The sequence below is a fragment of the Alligator mississippiensis genome, chromosome 4 (assembly GCF_030867095.1).
Source record: "Alligator mississippiensis isolate rAllMis1 chromosome 4, rAllMis1, whole genome shotgun sequence".
NCBI lineage: Eukaryota > Metazoa > Chordata > Crocodylia > Alligatoridae > Alligator > Alligator mississippiensis.
Genome location: NC_081827.1, coordinates 165,715,884 through 165,736,665, shown reverse-complemented (window position 1 = coordinate 165,736,665; position 20,782 = coordinate 165,715,884). Strand labels below are relative to the sequence as shown.

At 43.2% G+C, this 20,782-nt stretch overlaps 1 protein-coding gene across 4 annotated transcripts in view; it reads right to left on the bottom strand.

Annotated features, from left to right (window-relative positions):
• The window catches only part of FBXL20 (F-box and leucine rich repeat protein 20), a 92,094-nt gene extending 72,144 nt beyond the window's left edge, over positions 1–19,950 (bottom strand). For 2 of the 4 annotated variants that reach the window (XM_059726992.1, XM_059726991.1), the window contains exon 1: positions 19,454–19,949. Coding sequence is in view for 1 of the 4 variants with exons in the window: in XM_059726991.1 (XP_059582974.1) it covers positions 19,454–19,495 (42 nt within the window). In the remaining 3 variants the exon portion in view is untranslated. Of the gene's footprint in view, positions 1–18,137; positions 18,736–19,453 lie in introns of those variants that run through there. The other 2 variants (XM_059726993.1, XM_019482544.2) reach the window with 2 other exon arrangements.
• Between the last annotated feature and the right edge of the window lie 832 nt (positions 19,951–20,782).

Here is a 20,782-nt window from a genome sequence, read left to right as displayed (position 1 = left end):
CTAACAGAAACCTGGTGGGATTCATCCCACGACTGGGCGGTACATATTGAGGGCTATAGATTGTACAGGAAGGACAGGCTGGGGAAGAAGGGGGGGGGGGGGGTTGCACTTTATGTCAGTGAGCAATACACATCAACCCTCATCAAGACAGAATCCAAGGTTGAGGAAGTAGAAGGATTGTGGGTTAGGCTACATGGGGGGCAAGGAGAAAGGGATTTGGTGGTAGGGGTCTGCTACAGACCCCCACACCAAGGGGAAGAAATAGATGCGGGGCTCCTGAGGCAACTCTCGGAGACCATAAAAGCTAAAGAGGCGGTAGTCGTGGGGGACCTAAACTACCCGGACATCTGCTGGGAGACACAGACAGCAAGGTCCCATTGCTCTCACAGGTTTCTAACCTGTGTACAGGACCTCCACCTGACACAGGAGGTGCATGGTCCCACTAGGGGGAATGCCATACTGGATCTGGTATTGGCAACAGGGGATGACATGATAGGGGATCTCCAGATCGGTAGCCATTTGGGAGACAGTGATCACCTAATAATAGAATTCAACATAAGACGTCGAATGGGTAAGGTAACTAGTAGGGTGAAAGTGCTAGACTTTAGGAAAGCTGATCTCAATGCACTCAGGCGATTAGTCAAGGACGCACTGCAGAAAAGGAGTTTTGAAGGGATGGGAGCCCAAGAAGGGTGGCTGTGCCTTAAGGAAACAATCCTTCGGGCACAAAGCAAGACGATCCCCGAGCGAGGCAGAAGAGGGAAAGGGGCCAGGAGGCTTCCATGGCTGACCAGAGAAATCCAGGGCAGCCTAAGGGCCAAAAGGGGAGCACATAAAAAGTGGAAACAAGGTGAGATCACTAAAGATGAATATACCTCCTCTGCTCGTGCTTATAGGGAGGCAGTTAGACGGGCCAAAGCTACCATGGAGCTGAGGATGGCAACCCAAGTAAAAGACAACAAGAAATTGTTTTTTAGATATATTGGCAGTAAAAGGAAGGCCCAGGGAGGACTAGGACCCCTGCTAAATGGGCAGAAACAATTGGTGACAGACAGGGGGGACAAGGCTGAACTCCTCAACGAGTTCTTTGCCTCAGTGTTCCTAAGTGAGGGACATGACAAATCTCTCACTGGGGTTGTAGAGAGGCAGCAGCAAGGCGCCAGACTTCCATACGTAGATCCTGAGGTGGTGCAGAGTCACTTGGAAAAACTGGATGCCTTTAAGTTGGCAGGCCCGGATGGGCTCCATCCGAGGGTGCTGAAGGCACTGGCCGACATCATTGCACAGCCACTGGCGGGAATATTCGAACGCTCGTGGCGCACGGGCCAAGTCCCGGAGGACTGGAAAAGGGCTAACGTGGTCCCCATTTTCAAAAAGGGGAGGAAGGAGGACCCGGGCAACTATAGGCTAGTCAGTCTCACCTCCATCCTTGGTAAAGTCTTTGAAAAAATTATCAAGGCTCACATTTGCGAGAGCCCGGCAGGACAAATTATGCTGAGGGGAAACCAGCACGGGTTTGTGGCGGGCAGATCGTGCCCGACCAACCTAGTCTCTTTCTATGACCAGGTTACGAAATGCCTGGACACAGGAGGAGGGGTGGATGTCGTATACTTAGACTTCAGGAAGGCCTTCGATACGGTATCCCACCCCATACTGGTGAACAAGTTAAGAGGCTGTGACGTGGATGACTACACAGTCCGGTGGGTGGCCAATTGGCTAGAGGGTCGCACCCAGAGAGTCGTGTTGGATGGGTCGGTCTCGACCTGGAAGGGTGTGGGCAGTGGGGTCTCGCAGGGCTCGGTCCTTGGACCAATACTCTTTAATGTCTTCATCAGTGACTTGGATGAGGGAGTCAAATGTACTCTGTCCAAGTTTGCAGATGACACAAAGCTATGGGGAGAAGTGGACATGCCGGAGGGCAGGGAACAGCTGCAGACAGACCTGGATAGGTTGGACAAGTGGGCAGAAAACAACAGGATGCAGTTCAACAAGGAGAAATGCAAAGTGCTGCACCTAGGGAGGAAAAATGTCCAGCACACCTACAGCCTAGGGAATGACCTGCTGGGTGGCACAGAGGTGGAAAGGGATCTTGGAGTCCTAGTGGACTCCAAGATGAACATGAGACGGCAGTGTGACGAAGCCATCAGAAAAGCCAATGGCACTTTATCGTGCATCAGCAGATGCATGACGAATAGGTCCAAGGAGGTGATACTTCCTCTCTATCAGGCGCTGGTCAGACTGCAGTTGGAGTACTGCATGCAATTCTGGGCGCCGCACTTCAAGAAGGATGCGGATAACCTGGAGAGGGTCCAGAGAAGGGCAACTCGTATGGTCAAGGGCCTGCAGACCAAGCCCTACGAGGAGAGACTAGAGAAACTGGACCTTTTCAGCCTCTGCAAGAGAAGGTTGAGGCGACCTTGTGGCTGCCTTTAAGTTCATCATGGGGGCACAGAAGGGAATTGGTGAGTATTTATTCACCAAGGCGCCCCCGGCGGTTACAAGAAACAATGGCCACAAGCTAGCAGAGAGCAGATTTAGATTGGACATTAGGAAGAACTTCTTCACAGTTCGAGTGGCCAAGGTCTGGAATGGGCTCCCAAGGGAGGTGGTGCTCTTCCCTACCCTGGGGGTCTTCAAGAGGAGGTTAGATGAGTATCTAGCTGGGGTCATCTAGACCCAGCACTCTTTCCTGCTTATGCAGGGGGTCGGACTCGATGATCTATTGAGGTCCCTTCCGACCCTAACATCTATGAATCTATTAATCTTTGGTAGCAGGAGCAGGGCTTATGCTCCCCCCACCCCAAATACAGATCAGAGCCAGGGAAAGGGTAGACAGTGGAGAAAGTGGTGGACAGCAGGGTGACATCCTGTCTTCACTACCCTCACCTAATGCCAGCTAGATTCTAGCTTAGCGATTCTTAGTCAGGGTATGCTACATTGAACAGTCATGGAGGGGTGCCTTGTGGCTGAAAAATTGAGAACCACTGTCCTAGAACATGCACTATGAAATGGACAATGCAATCCATGACTGGGTTTAGTGCAAATCTGTATAGTTTGCTAGAATCTGGTATTTGACTGAGGAAAGTCTGCAACGTTTCATTCAGCAGGATATATGCACCAAGCAAATAACTGAAGAAAAATGTCCCATTTTAAATAAGTTGTTCTCTTACGGGACTTTCCAAGCAACATCTGCCTATATTCTGAAATTACTCCTTTGTTACCATGACCAAGATGAGAACTACATGCCAACATCACAATACCTATAGGAGTTAGTTGTTGATCAGTTAGGGTGTCTTGCATTTCCCATAACTATATTCCAGCTCATGTGCCAAAGATGGAAAATTGGCAGGACCTGTGGAATTTTCCAGGGCATATGTCAACTAACAGTTTTGCATCTCTCACACACAAAAGCATTTCACTACTCTGGAAATATTTTCACAGGCATTATGTCTATGTAGTCTAGCAGTGCTTCTATGCGGAAGTAATACCCATATTATAACAGACAGGCAGGAAAAGGGAAAATACAGGATTCAATCGATTGAAACTGTGTGTTTAACAGCATGACTTTACAGTCCTAAAGCACTTTTAAATTGTGCAGTTTGATCCTTAAATCAACCATTTTGACAATATATTTAGATTTTAAGTTGGCTTGCAAGCTACATTTACCATTGAATAAAAAGAAAAATGCTAACCCTATTAGGTTCATGATTAGAGTTATTTTTCCTACCCAGTATTTTGATGTGTGCACAAAGGATATCAATTTCAGCAAAAACTTTACAGGACAATTCCATAAATGGCAGAAGGAAGGGATCTTTTAGGCTCTAGTCAGCTGCCAAAAAGCTTGCAGGATGCCCCTTTAATTCAGGAAAGACTTTCCTTGCTCATTTGCATAACCATGGTAATAAAGAACCCCCAAACTCGAACTTTACATTGGGTAGTAGGTTAAGGCCTATATTTTGTCATTAAATATTCTTTTAATGATAGTATAAACATTGTGAGCACGTCTACACATTCATTAATGTATTTTAATACACATTAAGTCTAGTACCTCACACTGAAGGTACTAGAAAAATACATTTTAGGCTATTTTAATGCGCATTAGCTAAAGAGCACTTTTTTTGTGACGTTTTAATGAGCATTAAAATAGGGTAATGCACATTAAAGCACACAAGTAGATATGCTGTTTTCCAGAATGTAGTCAGAGTTATCCAAACCAAGCAGATTTAGACCTGAATGGGCTTTGTATACCTAAAGACCTAAATCTCACAGCTTAGGAAAGCACCCAGTTTAGGGGAAAAAGAGAAGGAAAAAAACCTACTGTTTTATGCAGAGGTCACTTAGCAACAGGTGAACCATTTCTCAGTGTCTAGTTTGTTTCACACCTCCCCTTCACAGACTTCCACTTCATGATAAAGATTTTGCCTACTGACTTGAGGTATCTTCTCTGACACTACTGGGATTGTTTTAAAAAATGATGGGTCATGCCAAGGTAAGCATATTAATCTACTGCTATGTAGTGGAGATGTAGAGAATCTTAAGTTGCTATTCAGGATCTTGCTGTACTAACAATTTGTTACAGGGCATAATGTTTAAAATTGGGTCATGTTTTATTATCATGATCTTCCATTGATACCATAAGACAGTGCTGCCAAGCCTGTAGCCAAAATTAGCCTACTTGTGTTGAAAAGGATCTGAACATATAATTATGCATGTTCTCACACATGAAACATCTGTGTAGAATATGAACTATATACATGTGCAAAGAGGGAGATTTTACTATGATGAATGCAAAGGTGTATAAATAGGAATTCTCAGTATATCTTTATTTAGTGAATTACTATATACACTAGAATATAAAATCATATTATAGCAGTTCATTTCAGAGCTTAAACTATATTTGTAGCACCATAGATAGGCTCTTAAAAACTGCGGGTACAGAAAGATTATGGGTTCTGCAAATTTCAGTCTGAGGCCAAAGTATAGGTGTGTATATTTAATTTGACCTTCCCCCCCACCCACACACACATTAAAGTGTATAATAGTTCGCTTATAGATGAGGTTGCCATTTGCAGAACGCACACTATACATTTTATATTCTGAAAATTAACTTTCCAACTGGAGGAAAGTTACATGAATATAGAAATATTTGTATCTGTATCCATATAGCATGAGAGATTCACATGCTGCAATTACCCATTTAGTAACAATTGAGGGGGGGAAAAAAACACAAAGAAAAAAATCTACACACACATTTCCTTAGTATAAAGGTGGCTGGTGAGTTCCTACAGAATTTATACCCGTTTATAAACTAGTTAATTTTCTAGTCCTCATTTACGCAAAGAAAGTTTTCTAAACAACCAGTATGGTCCATTCTTCTAGGATCTGAACATCACCCAAAAAATAAGGAAAATATGAACTACGTTCCCAACTCTAATCAGGCAGCCAGTTGTATCATTATTTCCGGACCGTGGCAAAAGAGTAAGAATTATTAGAAATATTGCACCTGGTAATGAGCATTTTTTCAGGTGCAGGGGAGTAGGAGGAACTTATGACTTTTCTGTATTCTTCTTTTAAAAAGTCACAGTCAAAAGAAAAAGCAAGGCGTCATTTTAAAATTCACACTGTTTACTGAAACTGTAATTGGGAACATTAAGTAAAAGAATACAGACAGGGAAGAGGGGGCTGGGAGCGGAGAAGCAGGGGGTGCAGATTGGGGGTGGGGACCCCAGGAAGAGTCAGGTAACAGCTGCAAGTCCAGCCCTGATGTAGGGTGGGGACTGGAGCTACTCCCTGCCACCCACCCCTGCTGCCTTGTACTCCACTGCGAGATAAGGGGCTTCCCTCGATGTTAAATAGGGAAAAAAAAACCCTTGTCTTGGAATCGAGTAAATATATTTTTCATTACCACCTTTAAATACCAAGGCAATTCCCCGAATACTACCAACATCTTTAGTATGTGACAGATTACTACTGTGAAGTACCAAATACTTTCCACTGAAAAGAAGTGCGTCCTCACTTATCCTTCCAAATACTAGCTAAAAACATACAATAACACTAGAACAGTACAGCAGCCAGATTCTCCTCTCTCCTATATGTAAGACAGTAGGACAGTAGCATCCAAGCTGACAAATGCAGGATGTGACCAGAGGGTGGAACTGCAACCTTCCACATTGTCTCTGCTTCATAAACAATTAATTTTTTCATTTTACATTCAAAATCAAGACAAAACCCCAAACACACACGCAAAAAATATCAAATTCATATTCCATCACTGGAGTGCGGTTTAGATGAGCCGATATCTGCATACTGTACATTTTTATAAATGGTCATAGTGTTCATTTCCATGCCAATTTTATGGCTACATCAGCTGAGGGGTGCAGCATTCTCTGTGCCCTCTATTAAAGTGACATTACAAAGTATTCACCATACATAAAGGGGAAAATACAAAAGTGTTAATGCAAGTGCACACCAAGATCAAAAGGCTGAAAAACAACTTTTGACAAACTATTCAGTTAGTGGCTCCATGCTCAATTAGTCAAATACTACAAATGAGGCATTAAGAGTTAAGAGCATTAAGCTCTTTGGGGGGTTCACGCAATAGTCAGTCAGCAGTACAAGACAGTTGTTGAATACATTAGCAACCAGGTCAGGGGTGTTTACTGCAGTGTTGGCAGTCAGCTGAGACTGCATCTGGCTTCAGCATCAGTGGGGGTCTTCCCCCCCCAGATAAATCACACAAGCCTGTAAGATTAACGGAAGCAGTGCCAAACACAACAACCTAACACAAAATATTAGCTTAGATGTGGACCTTGAACCTAAAGGCTGTTCTTCTCCTAAAGCACGATATTTAAAGCTCCATGAAGAAAAAACTATTCCATTTATGTGGAGCTTTCCGGACCTAAACAGCTGATAGACACAAGTTCTTCCTTTATCTTACGTTGTCACATTCGGACCTGTGGTTGTTCATCTTAATGTTCATCCAACTAAGAAACAATACAGTGGCTGCCTGCCAAATCCCAGCATTTTGACAACAGTGTGTGTGTGTGTGAGTGTGTGTGTGAGAGAGAGACTAAAAACAGCCAACGAACTGAAAATGAAGGTAGTGCATGCCTACCATAAATACTAGAGTAGTCAACCATGTGCAGGCTGGTGTCTATGTGTAGGAGTGAGGGCAAGTGGGAAAGGGCAAGTGGGAAAAGGCAAGTGGGAAAACGGAGCTTAAGTTTTCAGGAGTCAACAATATGGCCATAGCTTCAAGGAACAGGAGAATGAGAAGACCAGTGCCACAGATGGCTGGACAGTATACGAAAACATTATATATTTCTGTGAACGTGTAGAGTATTGTCTACGCTGCACACTATTTATTCTGGTTGCCTTTTGGATGTCTAGATATGTATTTTACATTAAGGCACTGTGCTTTGCTATGGTAGAAAGAGATCCTATGAAATATCCGTTAAAATTCTCAATTCCATTAAAATGGTGTAGCTTTCTTAAATGCATTAATAGAAACTAAATTTGACAGGACATTGAGCTTTCTTTTAAAGCCATCTGGCCAAAAAAGGGAGGGGGGGATTGTGCAAGATGGTGGTATATGACAGATTTTTATCATCTCAACAACATGAACTGAAACATGACTACCAAAACAGTAGTTAATAAGAGTTTTGGACTTGTAGATTCTAATTCATATGCCCAGCCATAATACTTCATTCTGTTTTAACACAGATAGTGACAGAACAGTACAATACACAGCAGGCTGTTGAAAAAGAATATGGCCTAGTACAGAAACTACAATACATTTCTTCAAGGCTATAAAACAAAAAAGTTGGTATTTCACTTTCATTGTAGGGATAGTTCTGTGTAAATAAATTAAAATAGTATAGTTTTCAATTCTGACATCAGTATGAGGGTCCTTGTAAGGTGCTCTTCAGCCTTATAATAGTTGGCTCATATGCAAAAACTAAGTATTACTTAAATTTGTTGCCAGCATTCATACTACCTTTAACTTCTAGGACCATATGGAATAAATAAACAAGTCTGGTACAGATTGTATCAGTGAAAAAAATTAGCTTGTAAAATACAAATCTAGAAGGACAAGAATAATTTACAATGGTCTAATAACAAGTTTTTGTTGCGATATCTTATTAAAACGCTTTCAAAGCAAACCAATACATCATATCTCCAGTTCTGGTTAGGGAACTTAACACAAGTTAACTCTAAAATAATTTCAATTTCATTTCTAACAAAATGACATTACTAAATATGAGAACAGTAGATATTTATTTAGAAGCTCTGCCTGTACAGCACACATTGTAAACAGCACTTAAATCAAGGAGATGCATTTGTACAGATGTGCTGTCCTTTTTGAGGTGCTAAAAAAATAATTCTGGTGAGGAAAGGCAGGCAATAATAACATTTAAACACAGGCCTCTTTGGGACACAATCTATGTAACACAAAGTTGTTATGAACGATGGCAAATAAATAATTCAGGCAGTTGAGATTGGGCAAGCTTTCCTTGTACACACTGCAGTTACCCAGGGACCTTTTTTTCCATTCAGTTTAATCTGTATTAAGTCTCCTAGGGAAATGGCTGTCTACCAAATAAAGCAGCTGCTCTGATGAGCTCTATCATTAGCAGTCTCACTGCTTTGGTATCCTCCCTAAGCATGTATGTCAGTAGACCAGAGAACAACAATAATCTGTTGGTTGCACAGACAACTGGACTATGCATGCTATATGTTCACAGGTCAGCCCAGAGAGCAGTCCGACCTAGAACCAGAAATAGGCCGAAAAATCCAGATAAAGATATATTTAATACCAGGCACAATTTTATCTCTATATGCAAAATAGATCCTGGCCTTTATATGCTTATATTCCTAGAAATAGTTTCAAGTGTAATTTAGTCAAGTGAAATTCTGAAGAAAGCAATCTGATAGAATCTGGTGAAAGAATCTATCCTGAAAGTCGATGTGGTTTTCACTCAGGACGCTTCACCATTGATATGGTATTTTGGGTCAAGCAACTGCAAGAGAAATGTAGAGAAAAAATGAATCAAACCGTACATAGCCTTCATCAATCTGACAAAGGCCTTTGATACAGTCAACACACAGGGCCTTTTTACTGTTCTGAAGAAACCGTGTTGTCCTTCCAAACTGTTGAATATCATTTGCTCATTACATCAAGATATGAAGGCAACTGTGGTGTATGAAAACAAAGATTCAAAGCCCTTTTACATCAATAAAGGGGAAAAATGGGTGCGTTTTAGCCCCATGCTTTTTAACATCTACTTTTCATTACTGCTTCTTGATGCATTCAAGGACAGCAACGATAGCAGTTATCTTCAAACCACACTAGATGGAGGCTTGTTCAACATTGCAAGGTTTAGAGTGAAAACCCATATGAAAGAACTGGAGACTTCCTGTTTGCAGAAGACACGGTCTTGCTTGCCCACACAGTGAATCTTCCCTACAAAATCTCTAGGGAAGATTTTCTGAATCATGCAAGTTTTGGGATTGCAATAAGCCTAAAAAAGACTGTGATCACGTACCAAGGGGTGGAAGAACCAATACCTGACATCATTCTGGAAGATAAATCTCCTGGTGTTGTTGTCAGTTTTTGCTATTTGGGTTTCATGATCAGCAAGAAACTTGACCTTTAGACTGACCTGACAAAACAGAAGAAGAAAAGCAGCTAAAGAATTTTGGGTCATTACAGAAACATGGAACAACTGTAAACTATCAGCTAAGGTGAAGATGCAAATCTATGGGACTTGTGTGCTGTAATCCCTGCTTTAGGGTTCAGAAATGTGGACTACAAATACTAGGCACATCAAGAAACTGAACAGCTTTCACATGAGATGTTTGTATAAGATAGAGGTGATACTTCCCCTCTATCGGGTGCTGGTCAGACCGCAGTTGGAATACTGCGTGCAATTTTGGGCAACGCACTTCAAGAGGGATGTGGATAACCTGGAGAGGGTCCAGAGAAGGGCCACTCGTATGGTTAAGGGTTTGCAGGCCAAGCCCTATGAGGAGAGACTGGGGCACCTGGACCTCTTCAGCCTCTGCAAGAGAAGGTTGAGAGGCAACCTTGTGGCTGCCTATAAGTTCATCACGGGGGCACAGAAGGGAATTGGTGAGGTTTTATTCACCAAGGCGCCCCCGGGGGTTACAAGAAATAATGGCCTCAAGCTAGCAGAGAGCAGATTTAGACTGGACATTAGGAAGAACTTCTTCACAGTTAGCGTGGCCAAGGTCTGGAATGGGCTCCCAAGGGAGGTGGTGCTCTCCCCTACCCTGGGGGTCTTCAAGAGGAGGTTAGATAGGCATCTAGCTGGGGTCATCTGAACCCAGCACTCTTTCCTGCCTATGCAGGGGGTCAGACTCGATGATCTATTAAGGTCCCTTCTGACCCTAGCATCTATGAATCTATGAAGATTCTGAAAATAAATCGGGAAGACAGAATACCAAACACAAACGTACTAGAGAGTGCAGGACTGACACACTTAGAAACTAGTATCCAGAAAAAGAGGTTGTGATGGATCAGCCATGTCAGGAGAATGGGAGGAGACAGAATTCCCAAGAATATTTTAAACAGTGAGATACAGTACTCTAGAAGGCATGATTGCCCTCTATAGCAGTACCATGATGTGTGCCATGTTCAAAATTATATGAAGTAATTCAACATCAATGTAGAAAGCCTGGAGGATCACGCAGAATCCTGTCCATATCCACAGGGAACATCCAGCACTGGGTGCAACTCAACATGAAGCAGCTTTGATCTAGAGGATAGAAGCAAAGTGAGAAAGAAGAAAGCAGCATGCTGTAAATTTGGACTCCAACTCAGACAACATATGGATCTCTGAAACTTGTAAGAAGCTGTGTTGCTCTCAAACTGGGCTTGTCAACCACAAACAGACTCATCAGGCATCCGACTAGACCTCTTATGTTTACACCATGATCCAGAGGATCGATGGTTGCCTACAAGATGTATATACCTACATATGTATCCGAGGGAAAAAAAGTTAACCATAAAAAATATGCTAGCATACAAGTTCATGTTGCAGCTTTTAGGGGGTTAATAATTGAAAAATCAGATATGTACTTGATGGGGGGGAGAGGGAGAGGAGTGGAAAGCACCTGGAATATTGCAAAGGCATTCTAGATAAAGTGGAATAAAGGTCCAAGCAGTTCACCTGGGAACTATTTAAATGAAACAGCACCTACTGTTTAATACAAAGGAGGTGACATACCAAAATCATCTCTTTACATTTTGGTTGATTTTTGACTTGCTGTCCCCTCTTCCCAACTTAGGTTCCTACCCAAACTTTCACCAGCAAAGCATTCCATGAAACCCACTTACAAACTTAATTCAGCCATTTTAAGTGCTACGATGGTGGTTGTGGGTTTGTTTTTTTTTTTGGGGGGGGGGGGGGAGGGGAGGGAAAAACACGCCCAAACTAGCACTGAATATTTTCAGCATTTGTAGTCATTTGACTTGACAGCTGACTCAAGCAGAAGGAGATGCACATCTGATTAATTTCCAATGGACAGTCCCTGCAGAAACATAGGCTGAAATCCAAAGCAGCTTGGTGAAAAAATCAGGGGAGCAGAAGCTTGCAGATAATCAGCTTCTTCCTTCCCAGCAACTGTGTCTAGCACTGAATACCTAGTGCAGTTCTCCAAACATGTCAAAGGTAACAGGTATACCCAAAGACTGTAGAGGTCAAAGCTGGATGGCATTACATTTTTCAAGTAAAGGAGAGAGAATATTGAGTACAGGAAATAAAAGTGTTCCTTATTAAAGCTGTTTTGGGGCCTCTACACTAGTTCTTCTTCAGCCTCATTAAAAACCTCACACCTTACCAGCAGTCATTAGGGCATCCTGTGACCTACTTTGTCCACTCAATTTAAAATGCAATTACATTTAAAAAAACACACCCTTCTCCACAGTTTTTAAACATACAGAGAAATCCATGAAGACAGCAACCAAAGTATATTTCTTTTTGATTTTCTTCTTTTCAACTGAATTTCCTGTCTCTTTACAAGGACATGGCTACCACACAAAGAATGCTTTGGACCAACCACCGTGTCACAGTATTTAAACTCCCACAGAGTTATTCCTTTCTTCCTTTGCTTTTTAGATTTTATTAGAAGAAAATGCTAGTGGTTTTCTATTAAGAGATACTGGCTGCAAATGCTAGAAAATAAATGCAACTCTTTTAGCTTTCAAGTATGCAAAACCATAAGCAATCTCCTTTTTTGTATTGGCTACTGTTGTGTACTCTGCCAACAGAGTACCATCAGAAGGATCACAAATTCTCTCCAATCCCTTTACCTGAGAAGTGCTGATGTTACTGAGGCATTTTCTAGGAAATAAACAAGTGGAAGTTAGGCTGTCCATAAAATAAACATCCTTCACAAGGAAACAGGCAAATCTGTTTCACAAAAGAATTAGCTCTTTGAAAATATACTGATAGATTAACAAGTGGAGGTAGGGACATGAGTGAGTTAGCCACATGAAGACTGATGATACAGTATGTTAGTGCATGGTCAAGATCATTTACATAGTTGCATTAGTTTAAAAAAAAAAAAAGCCAAACAGTAGCAGTGAAAACAATAAATTACCCGATCTACCTAAACCTCTGATGTAACAATCAGAAATAAAATACAGATATCTTAGCATACAGAGAATAACCATTTCAGTAATAATTAAGAAAAGTGACTATTAATATGCACAAATCATGAAAAATAATAGACGCTAAGCAAGATCAGGTGTTAAACATCTCTGCACCAAATCCAGACTAAAGTTTAACAGTCCCACTTGTTGTACAAGCCTGTGCTTCACTTTATCTTGATTCAGTCAAAGACCTTAATTTCCAGCATATAAATCCTCTTTCCTCTTAAAAAAGCAATCTTTCTAAGAACAGAAGACATTCTGGAAGATCACAAACATCAAAATCCACCCTTAAAAAACAAACACAACAAAACCATGTCCTTCAAAGCACAGTTCTGTGAAGCTATGCAGTAAAATCCTGCACTCTACTACTCACATGCATACATTGCTCCCCAAGAACGGACTGCTACCGTCTGTTTTTCAATTGTCAGCATGTCACTAGTATCTTTCTTGGCAGCAGAAGACGGTCCTAGCTTGGAGCCAAGAGGTGCCCGAGATCCCCATGCATGGACTCTGGGTCCAGCCTGGACAAAGTCCAAATGAATTATTGGGGTAACTCCGAAGTCCCCACCACTTGTAAAGCTGTTGTACTCTGTATGTGGAAGGCTGAGCAATTGTGTATCATTTAACAGCAGGGATATACCAAGTATAGTTTAGGGCCACTCTTCCACTATGACTGCAAAACAACAAAGCTGAGAGGTTGCAGTATTTTACTCATAACAAGTTCAAGCCAAAAGCTATGTTGACTAACTTCTCAAGCAAGATTTAAACATGTTGGGCATGTGTGCAAACTTTACTAAGAAACTTGTTTGTTTTTTTGGGGGTTTTTTGTTTTTGTTTTGTTTTTTTTTTGGGGGGGGGGGGAGAGATTATGTGGATTACATTCAATTCCTAGGCTCCAGAAAATGTCCTTTAAAGGAACCCAGTGTTGCAAAGTAAGAACAATGCTGCTTAAGGAAGATGAATTAAGGGCGATTCAGGTTTCTTTCTACTACCCTCTCCTCCAGCAGAATGCTAACTTTTGCTGCTTAATCCTTTCTAGTCCTCCTACAGCCATGCTGAATTATTTTTAGCTCAACTGAAAAGATTTTTTGCTTCTAAATTAGTCAAATTCCTCTGTTCCCTTCACTAGGGTGTGAAGTATGGCAGAGAGTCTCAACCAGGGTACTGAGGGATTAAGATGCCTCAAGATCCTTTCAAGGGGGTTGTGGGGTGCCACAAAATGTTAGCACTGTTGGGGATCAAACATGATTCACCATGATAAAACCAGACATTTCATATAGGAATCCAGAGTGGTAAAAAAATCTGCCCTAATGTGGCCCAAGTTCTTTGCAACAGAAGAATCACTCAATTATTTTTCTGTAGTCAAAAAAATGAGTGCAAACTAAGCTGACATTTTCCAATGGGTGCTTCGAGTCTAAAAAAAGTTGAGAACCACTGGAGTATGTTCAGTGCACTGCGCCAAGGACAGAACCACATTTCAAGTTCTGAAGAAGAACGTAAAAGGAAGGTAAATAATCTATTAACTGCAAACACTTTACCCACCCCCTTTTTACCCTCCTCCTCTCCCTCAAAAAAAAAGTAATAAAATGCCATCCAAACTGTCTCTGCTTTCTAGGGGTGTAGGTTCCATCCAGGAAGAACACACACCAACTGCTGAAACTTCCTTAGCCTGACAAAGGGTTTTTGAACCCGAAAGCTTGCTTAATAACTATTCTCCAACTATTTGGGTTGGTCTAATAAAAGATATCAGATTCACCCAAGGAACCTTGTCTGCTCTCTGCTTTCTAAGCATTTATATTTGAAGCAGGAAGAAGTACACATAGTAACAGAAATATAGGGAAAGAGAACAGCAATGGCAGCACTGAACTACCACCTTTAAGGCCCTGGTAAACATGGTTTTTACTTTAACTGTGTTTTCTTACCGCTATTTAAAGAGCTCTCTTACTAGAGCTCTGTCACAAGAAAATGCTGCTATGATTCAGGAACACCACACAATGGCTTGACTTCTACTCTATGGTTCAGCTTTCTGTTGATGGCATGTCAACAGCAGTTTCCCTTTTCTTTTTCTGTTTTGAAGTACAAAATGCAGTGGTAACCACTCCATCAGCTAACAGCAGTTTCAGATTTTTTTGGTAGAGTAGTAAGGGGGGCACACAGTGGGAGCCTAAGTTATTGAAATTCCTTGCTAGATTTGTCTGGGATGTAACGTGTTAGTCTGCTGAAAGGGAGAATATTGTTCAAGATCTTAGAAAGTCCCTTCAGTGTCCAATACCTAATTAAAACTAGGGAAATATTAAAAAGAGAGAAACTTTTTGCTAGCAGTCTTTCATTTGGGAAAAAAAATATCTCAAGCACTGAACAATTAATTTTTAAAAACAGGGAGTGGATGCAACCAAAACCTGAAAGGAAGCCATGCCACAGTGACCAGAGACACTCCATGGAGGGGTTAGCTCTTGACTTTAAAAAGACCAAGCAAAGATATGCCCTGAAAAAAAAAAAAACCCAGCAGAAAACCAAGATTTCTAAAGGAGAGAAGAGCCACAGAAGAAAGGGAATGGCAGTGATTAAGTTAAATTCAGATTATTCAGTTAAGACATGTTTCTGGACAGAGACAGAATGGATTATTAGCCTGCAACTGTATTTTTAAAGCAATTGCTATATAAAAAGCAAAATGACATATCAAATTGGACTCTAGGCAAGGCCTAAAAGACATGTGGGAGGAATAATTTTCTGAAGCTTAAATACTGAGGCAAGAGTTGTTAAGAGAATTAAGTTGATGTACTTGCCCTGCTCAAGTATTATGGATAGTCTATAGATATAGCCCAGATGTTTAGAAACATTTTTTGGTAGGACAATAACCTAGTCCATAAAGAAAGATTGTAAGGCCAAAACCAACTCCCACTAATTGGAGGTTTGGGGAAGCTGGAAAGGTTGGCTATTATTTTTGAGGATATGTTGCAGACTAAGTATATTTACTTGTAGCCTGAAAAAAATGCTATAATTATTTAAGTGCTGACAGTGTGGCTCACAGCCCTGCAAGTCTCACACCGAGACCCTCCCTGCCCAGGAATAGCTTAACTCTAAAGCCTTGCTTCTGCTATGGATGTTCAAGAGGTCTCCCACCACTGGGTTAACATCAACACAGCTCCCATTCCTATTAGCAATGGTCAAAGAGCTAATGTTGATCAGATGCAGGTGTTTTTGCTACAGTCTCTTAGACCAGCTCATGTTACTGCTTCCCTTACTGTTTGCACTATAGGAGCCATGTGAACAGCAAAATACTGATAAAATTCAGTCTGGTGCAGCCTGAACAAGCTAATACCACAAGACACACTAATCCACTCCTGAACATTTCTTTTTTGTTATGATGTTGGGTAGAGACAATATTTTTGTTGACATGGGTTTCACAAAATGATCAAGCTGAGAGGCAGAAAAGGATGGATAAGGAATTGTAATCCAGGTCAGGCAAGCAGTTAACAGTTATGTACTAGTCATAGTATAGGATACCATCTGATGACAAGAACTGTCCCACACCTTCCTTAGTACATGGCTGCAGATACCTAGTTGCATGATGCCTCTAGCATCAGTTATAGCTACTTCAGGAAACAGGACAGAAAGTTTGGGCAAGCATCCTGATCCATTATAGGATGTTCTATATTAAACAAACACCCATCAAAATTAGGACTCAATCTAGGTAATGTTTTTCATTTTCTGCTTTGCTTTCCTATGGTAAGTAGTTATTTTCACTGTGGTGGCTGCACCTCCCATAAGGGACATATTTAGAATATGCCCTTGTTCAGCCAGGCATGCCAAAGAGTTCATTCTTTCTTTTAAAATAAAGAGTTCCATTCTTCCTGGAATGAATGGCTGGCTGTGTGTAGGTATGAGGAATCCATCTGAAATTAATATATAGGGAATATAGCCCATATATTATCATTATGCCTTGTTGCCAAAGTATGGGAATCAATCTCTTCTTATGTAGAGTGTACTGGATTAAAAAAATAAATCCAGGAAACTGCTTACATATCTCAACAAACAATATTAAACTGAGGCTGTATAACTGAACAGAAAGTCAACAACTCATTGGCTATTTAAGACTTTGAAGAAGTAGTCAGAACACTTATTACCTACAATATACTACCTTCTAGGATAGAGCTCCATCCATTGAAAGGCACTGTTTACCAGTCTTGAGTCAGGAAAAACACTTACAGAAGAGTCAATTAGAGATTTCTGTCTAACTTAGAGGTATGGAACAGAGCTATGTAGGATGAGTACTAATCAACAGGCATTCAAATCAGTACTATCTTACAATATTCCACAATGTTGAATAGGAAATAGCAGCATCCAGTCTCAACATATTTTTGCATAATTGTCCTTATGCCACATTAAATATGAACTATTACATTAAAAGTGTTTTCTTGTCAACAAATGTAAGTTCTACTCTTAAAGCAGTCATTGATTACTTCTAGAGAAAATACTCTTGCTATCACACTTCATTTCTAGCCTCTTTAGTGCCCCTCCCACCACTCACAACACTTAAAAAATTACATCATATTTATACTTCAAATTCTGGTATTTTTCTGACTAAAACTGTAAGGGAAGAGAATGAATGCAGGGTAGATTCGTATTTTATACACTAAATCAGAGATGTATAACCTTAGAAAAAAAAAACCCCTCAAGAAAATGTATATGGCTTTCCTTTTCAGGGAGAGGGAGATCCATCCTTGGGGATATATCCATCTATCTCCATGGGAGATGCGCGCGCACACACTTTCCCCCCAAGAACATAGATATATATCTCTATAGAAATATATAGGTGAGTGGGTCAGAGATTCACAATTCCAGGACTAAGAAACACATCACTGTACCCATGCCCTCAATTAAAATATAAAAAGACTGGAAAGGCTCAAAATGTCTTTGAGTTTTCTGTTGAATATTTCGGATTTTCATTTACCTGAAACTCTATGAATTTAAGTCTCAAATACTCCTGAAGTTCTGACTTCTTCAATAAATCATTTTTAACATAGAATCAGGTTAATCTTGTTTTGATACAACCCTTCTGGAAACTACCTTAAATAAAAATGTGTACTAATACCAAAAGGTTGGACAAACAAGTGGGAAGAGTCCCTACAGCATGGGAGAAAAAACCCCCACTATGGGACAAGCTACTCTGGTATAAAGAACCACAGGCCAAGAATAGATCAAAATGACAAAAAAGCAAACATCAAAGTCCTAAGACTTTCAGCATATGTCCTTTCCCCCCCGAATTCCCTTTAAATGCAAAGATCAGTTCAATATTTGAATCATACAGAGGGAATGGAAAAGCAGCTTCTACTTGATAGCTAACCTAAAGCCACTATAAACAAGGATCCTTACTAGTCATTCTCATCTCTCCATCAAATTGGTATCACCTTTCATATAAATAAATGTCAAATGTGACATAAGCAACTTATTTCTGTACCTGTCTCAATTCATTGGTCAGTTTCTCAAACACAGTTTTTCTTCATTGCACAGATTTCATGGAAGCCAGACACTCCTCAGGTTGACAGTAACTGATAATTTTTTCTTGATTGCATTTACCTTCCCCCTCAACAGGAAGAGGAGACAGCCATATCCATTGTTATTTCAGGCCCTTTATAGGGTGATTTTTCCTCTTACTCAAGCTGTTCTCAAGAGCAACAAGAGCAACAAGCTGCACAGTTCAAAGATTAAACTGGTGGATACACTGACTCCTTGCACAGCCCCATAAAATGAAAAGTGCTAAACCTTGCTGTTGCTTTCATTCCCAATAGCAACCTTCAGTCCTCCCTCACTTGAGAAAAAAAGACAGCTGTTAAAACAATGAAGAGCTGGAAGCAACTCTAGCCAGATAGGGTGCTTTCTGTTATCCCAGATCAGACTGATTATGTGCCATATTCTCTGAATAGATCTTATTGTTTACCCTGTGCTTCTTGTGCTCCTTCTGCACTCTCCAGCTCTCCCCACTTCCACTCCACCCCCAGCAATCGCATTCTCTCAGAGATTGCTTTTATGTTACACCAACAGCAAAAGGCAAAGTGTCGAATCACCTTTCTCTTCCCAAGCTCCCCTTCTCCACCCCCAAAACACCAAATATCTCACAATGTCCACAGCCGATCTACTGGAAGATGTCCCCCACCAGGCCCTGCATTAACTTCGTCGGAAACACCCCCCTTCCCATGGGCAACAGACCAGCGACGCCCCCCCAAATCTCTCCCTAAAAAGGAAGTTTGTGACTGAGGATTTGGGTAAATGCCACAACGCACTGAATGGGGGAGAAAAGGAACTGCTTTCTGCAGACACCGTCTGCCTTAAAATTGCAGGGACCCTCCTCCCTCAGCAACCTCAAACACCCTGGCTGTCCCTCTGTCACAAGTGCACACACCCCGCAACCTCAAGAGTGTGTGTGTGTGTCACACACACCGCCACCGTCTCACAAGCACGTACACACACGCCCTGCCATCTCCTCTGTTCCTTACGCACACACTCACACGCACAACCACCTCCCCTGCGTGTTTGTCACACACCACAACCGCCTCCCCTGCTTGTCACACACACACACGCGCGCGCGCACACCCCGTGTGTCTGACTGGCGCGCACAACCCCCCGACCGAGCTGGGCACGGGTCGCTCCGAGGCCCTCCCCCGGGCGCCGCCGCCCGCCCGGCGGTCCGCGTCGGGCCTGCCGCGAGCGGGGGGAGGGGGGCCGCGGCCCTGTGCCACCCCAGGCCGGGCCCCCGCGCGCCGGGCCTCGCCTCACCTCAAACCTGCTCTTGGTGACCCCGTTCATCTCCCTCCTCATGGCGGCTGCGGCCGGGCCCAGCGGGGGGAGGGGGGGAAGGGAGGCGCCTGAGTCCGCGGCCTCCACCCGCCGCCGCCGCCGCGTCTCCTCCGGCCTCAACTTCCACCCAAAACAAAAACAGTCCGCACCTGCCAGCAACAGCGCCGCTCATTGGCCGGCTCTGGGCAGCGCGGGGGGGCCGCGGCCGGGGGCGCGGCGGCGGCGGGGGGGACTGCCGTGCCGCCCCGCCCCGGGGCGCTGCGCCCGCTCCGGAGCGAGGGACACGGGACTGCGGGTGCGACCCACCCACACACGAGGGTGGTGGTGCAGCCCCCTCAGGCGGGCGGCTGCGCTGGCTGGCAGGGGGCTGCCTTGGAGTGTGGGGGGCACTGCAACCCGCTCCCCAGCTTCCCGGTCGCTCCCGTCTGTCAGTCCCGCCCCGAGCTTCACCCCAGCGCCCCGGGGACAACGGCCCCCGTGCGCCGCTGCCTGGGGCAGGGGGGGTGTGGGGAAGCTCCCCCCAGCGGCGCGAGAAGCGCTGCCTACGGGGGGGGGGGGGGGGGGGCGAGGGAGGAGCCGCCCCGGGCTAACACGTTCCACCCCGCGGGGCTGCCCGGGCTCAGCTCCCTGCTCAGTTTCCGGGAGGAGCCGGCCACCAATCAGATGGCGGCTGGATGTGACGTCGACATAATGCCACCGTCGCGGGAAAATCAAGCGTGGAGGGGGATTTAAATAGGACAGGGCTCCTCCACCGCAGAGGCAGGTGTGGGGAAGTCAGTTGAACGCTGTCCGCGGCAGGGAGACACGCTGGCTTGGAGGCAGAAGCCCCCTCCTTGTGCCCCGAGAGCCTCGTTTTACAAACGGGAGAAACACAGGCACAGACGAGTCTCTGCAACCTACTCAGCTGGGCACATCTTGTGGTAACAGGACTGCAGGACTGAACTTGTACGACTGGGATGTGAAACCGTAAATTCTTTTGACCACAAAGCAGTTGAGACTGGAGGCCTAAAGAAGGTTCTCTTTACAGAACAGGACAGGGCCACTACTAGCACATACTTCGAGCACTTTTATCTGCTTGCACTGGCAAGTTATATCATCCAGTGGTCCTTGACAAGCCTCTAGGCAGGCAGCCCTCCAACTGCAATAGAGCCTTGTGCCATGGAAGAGAGAAACTTGATCTTTTCAAATGCAGTGACTTTTGAAAGGGAAGCATTGCTTCCCTAAGCCTAAGTAGCTGCCACTTGACTTGCACAAATGCCCGTTCCTTTCCAGGGATGTAATCGGTAGCCGTGTCGGTCTGACAAAAAA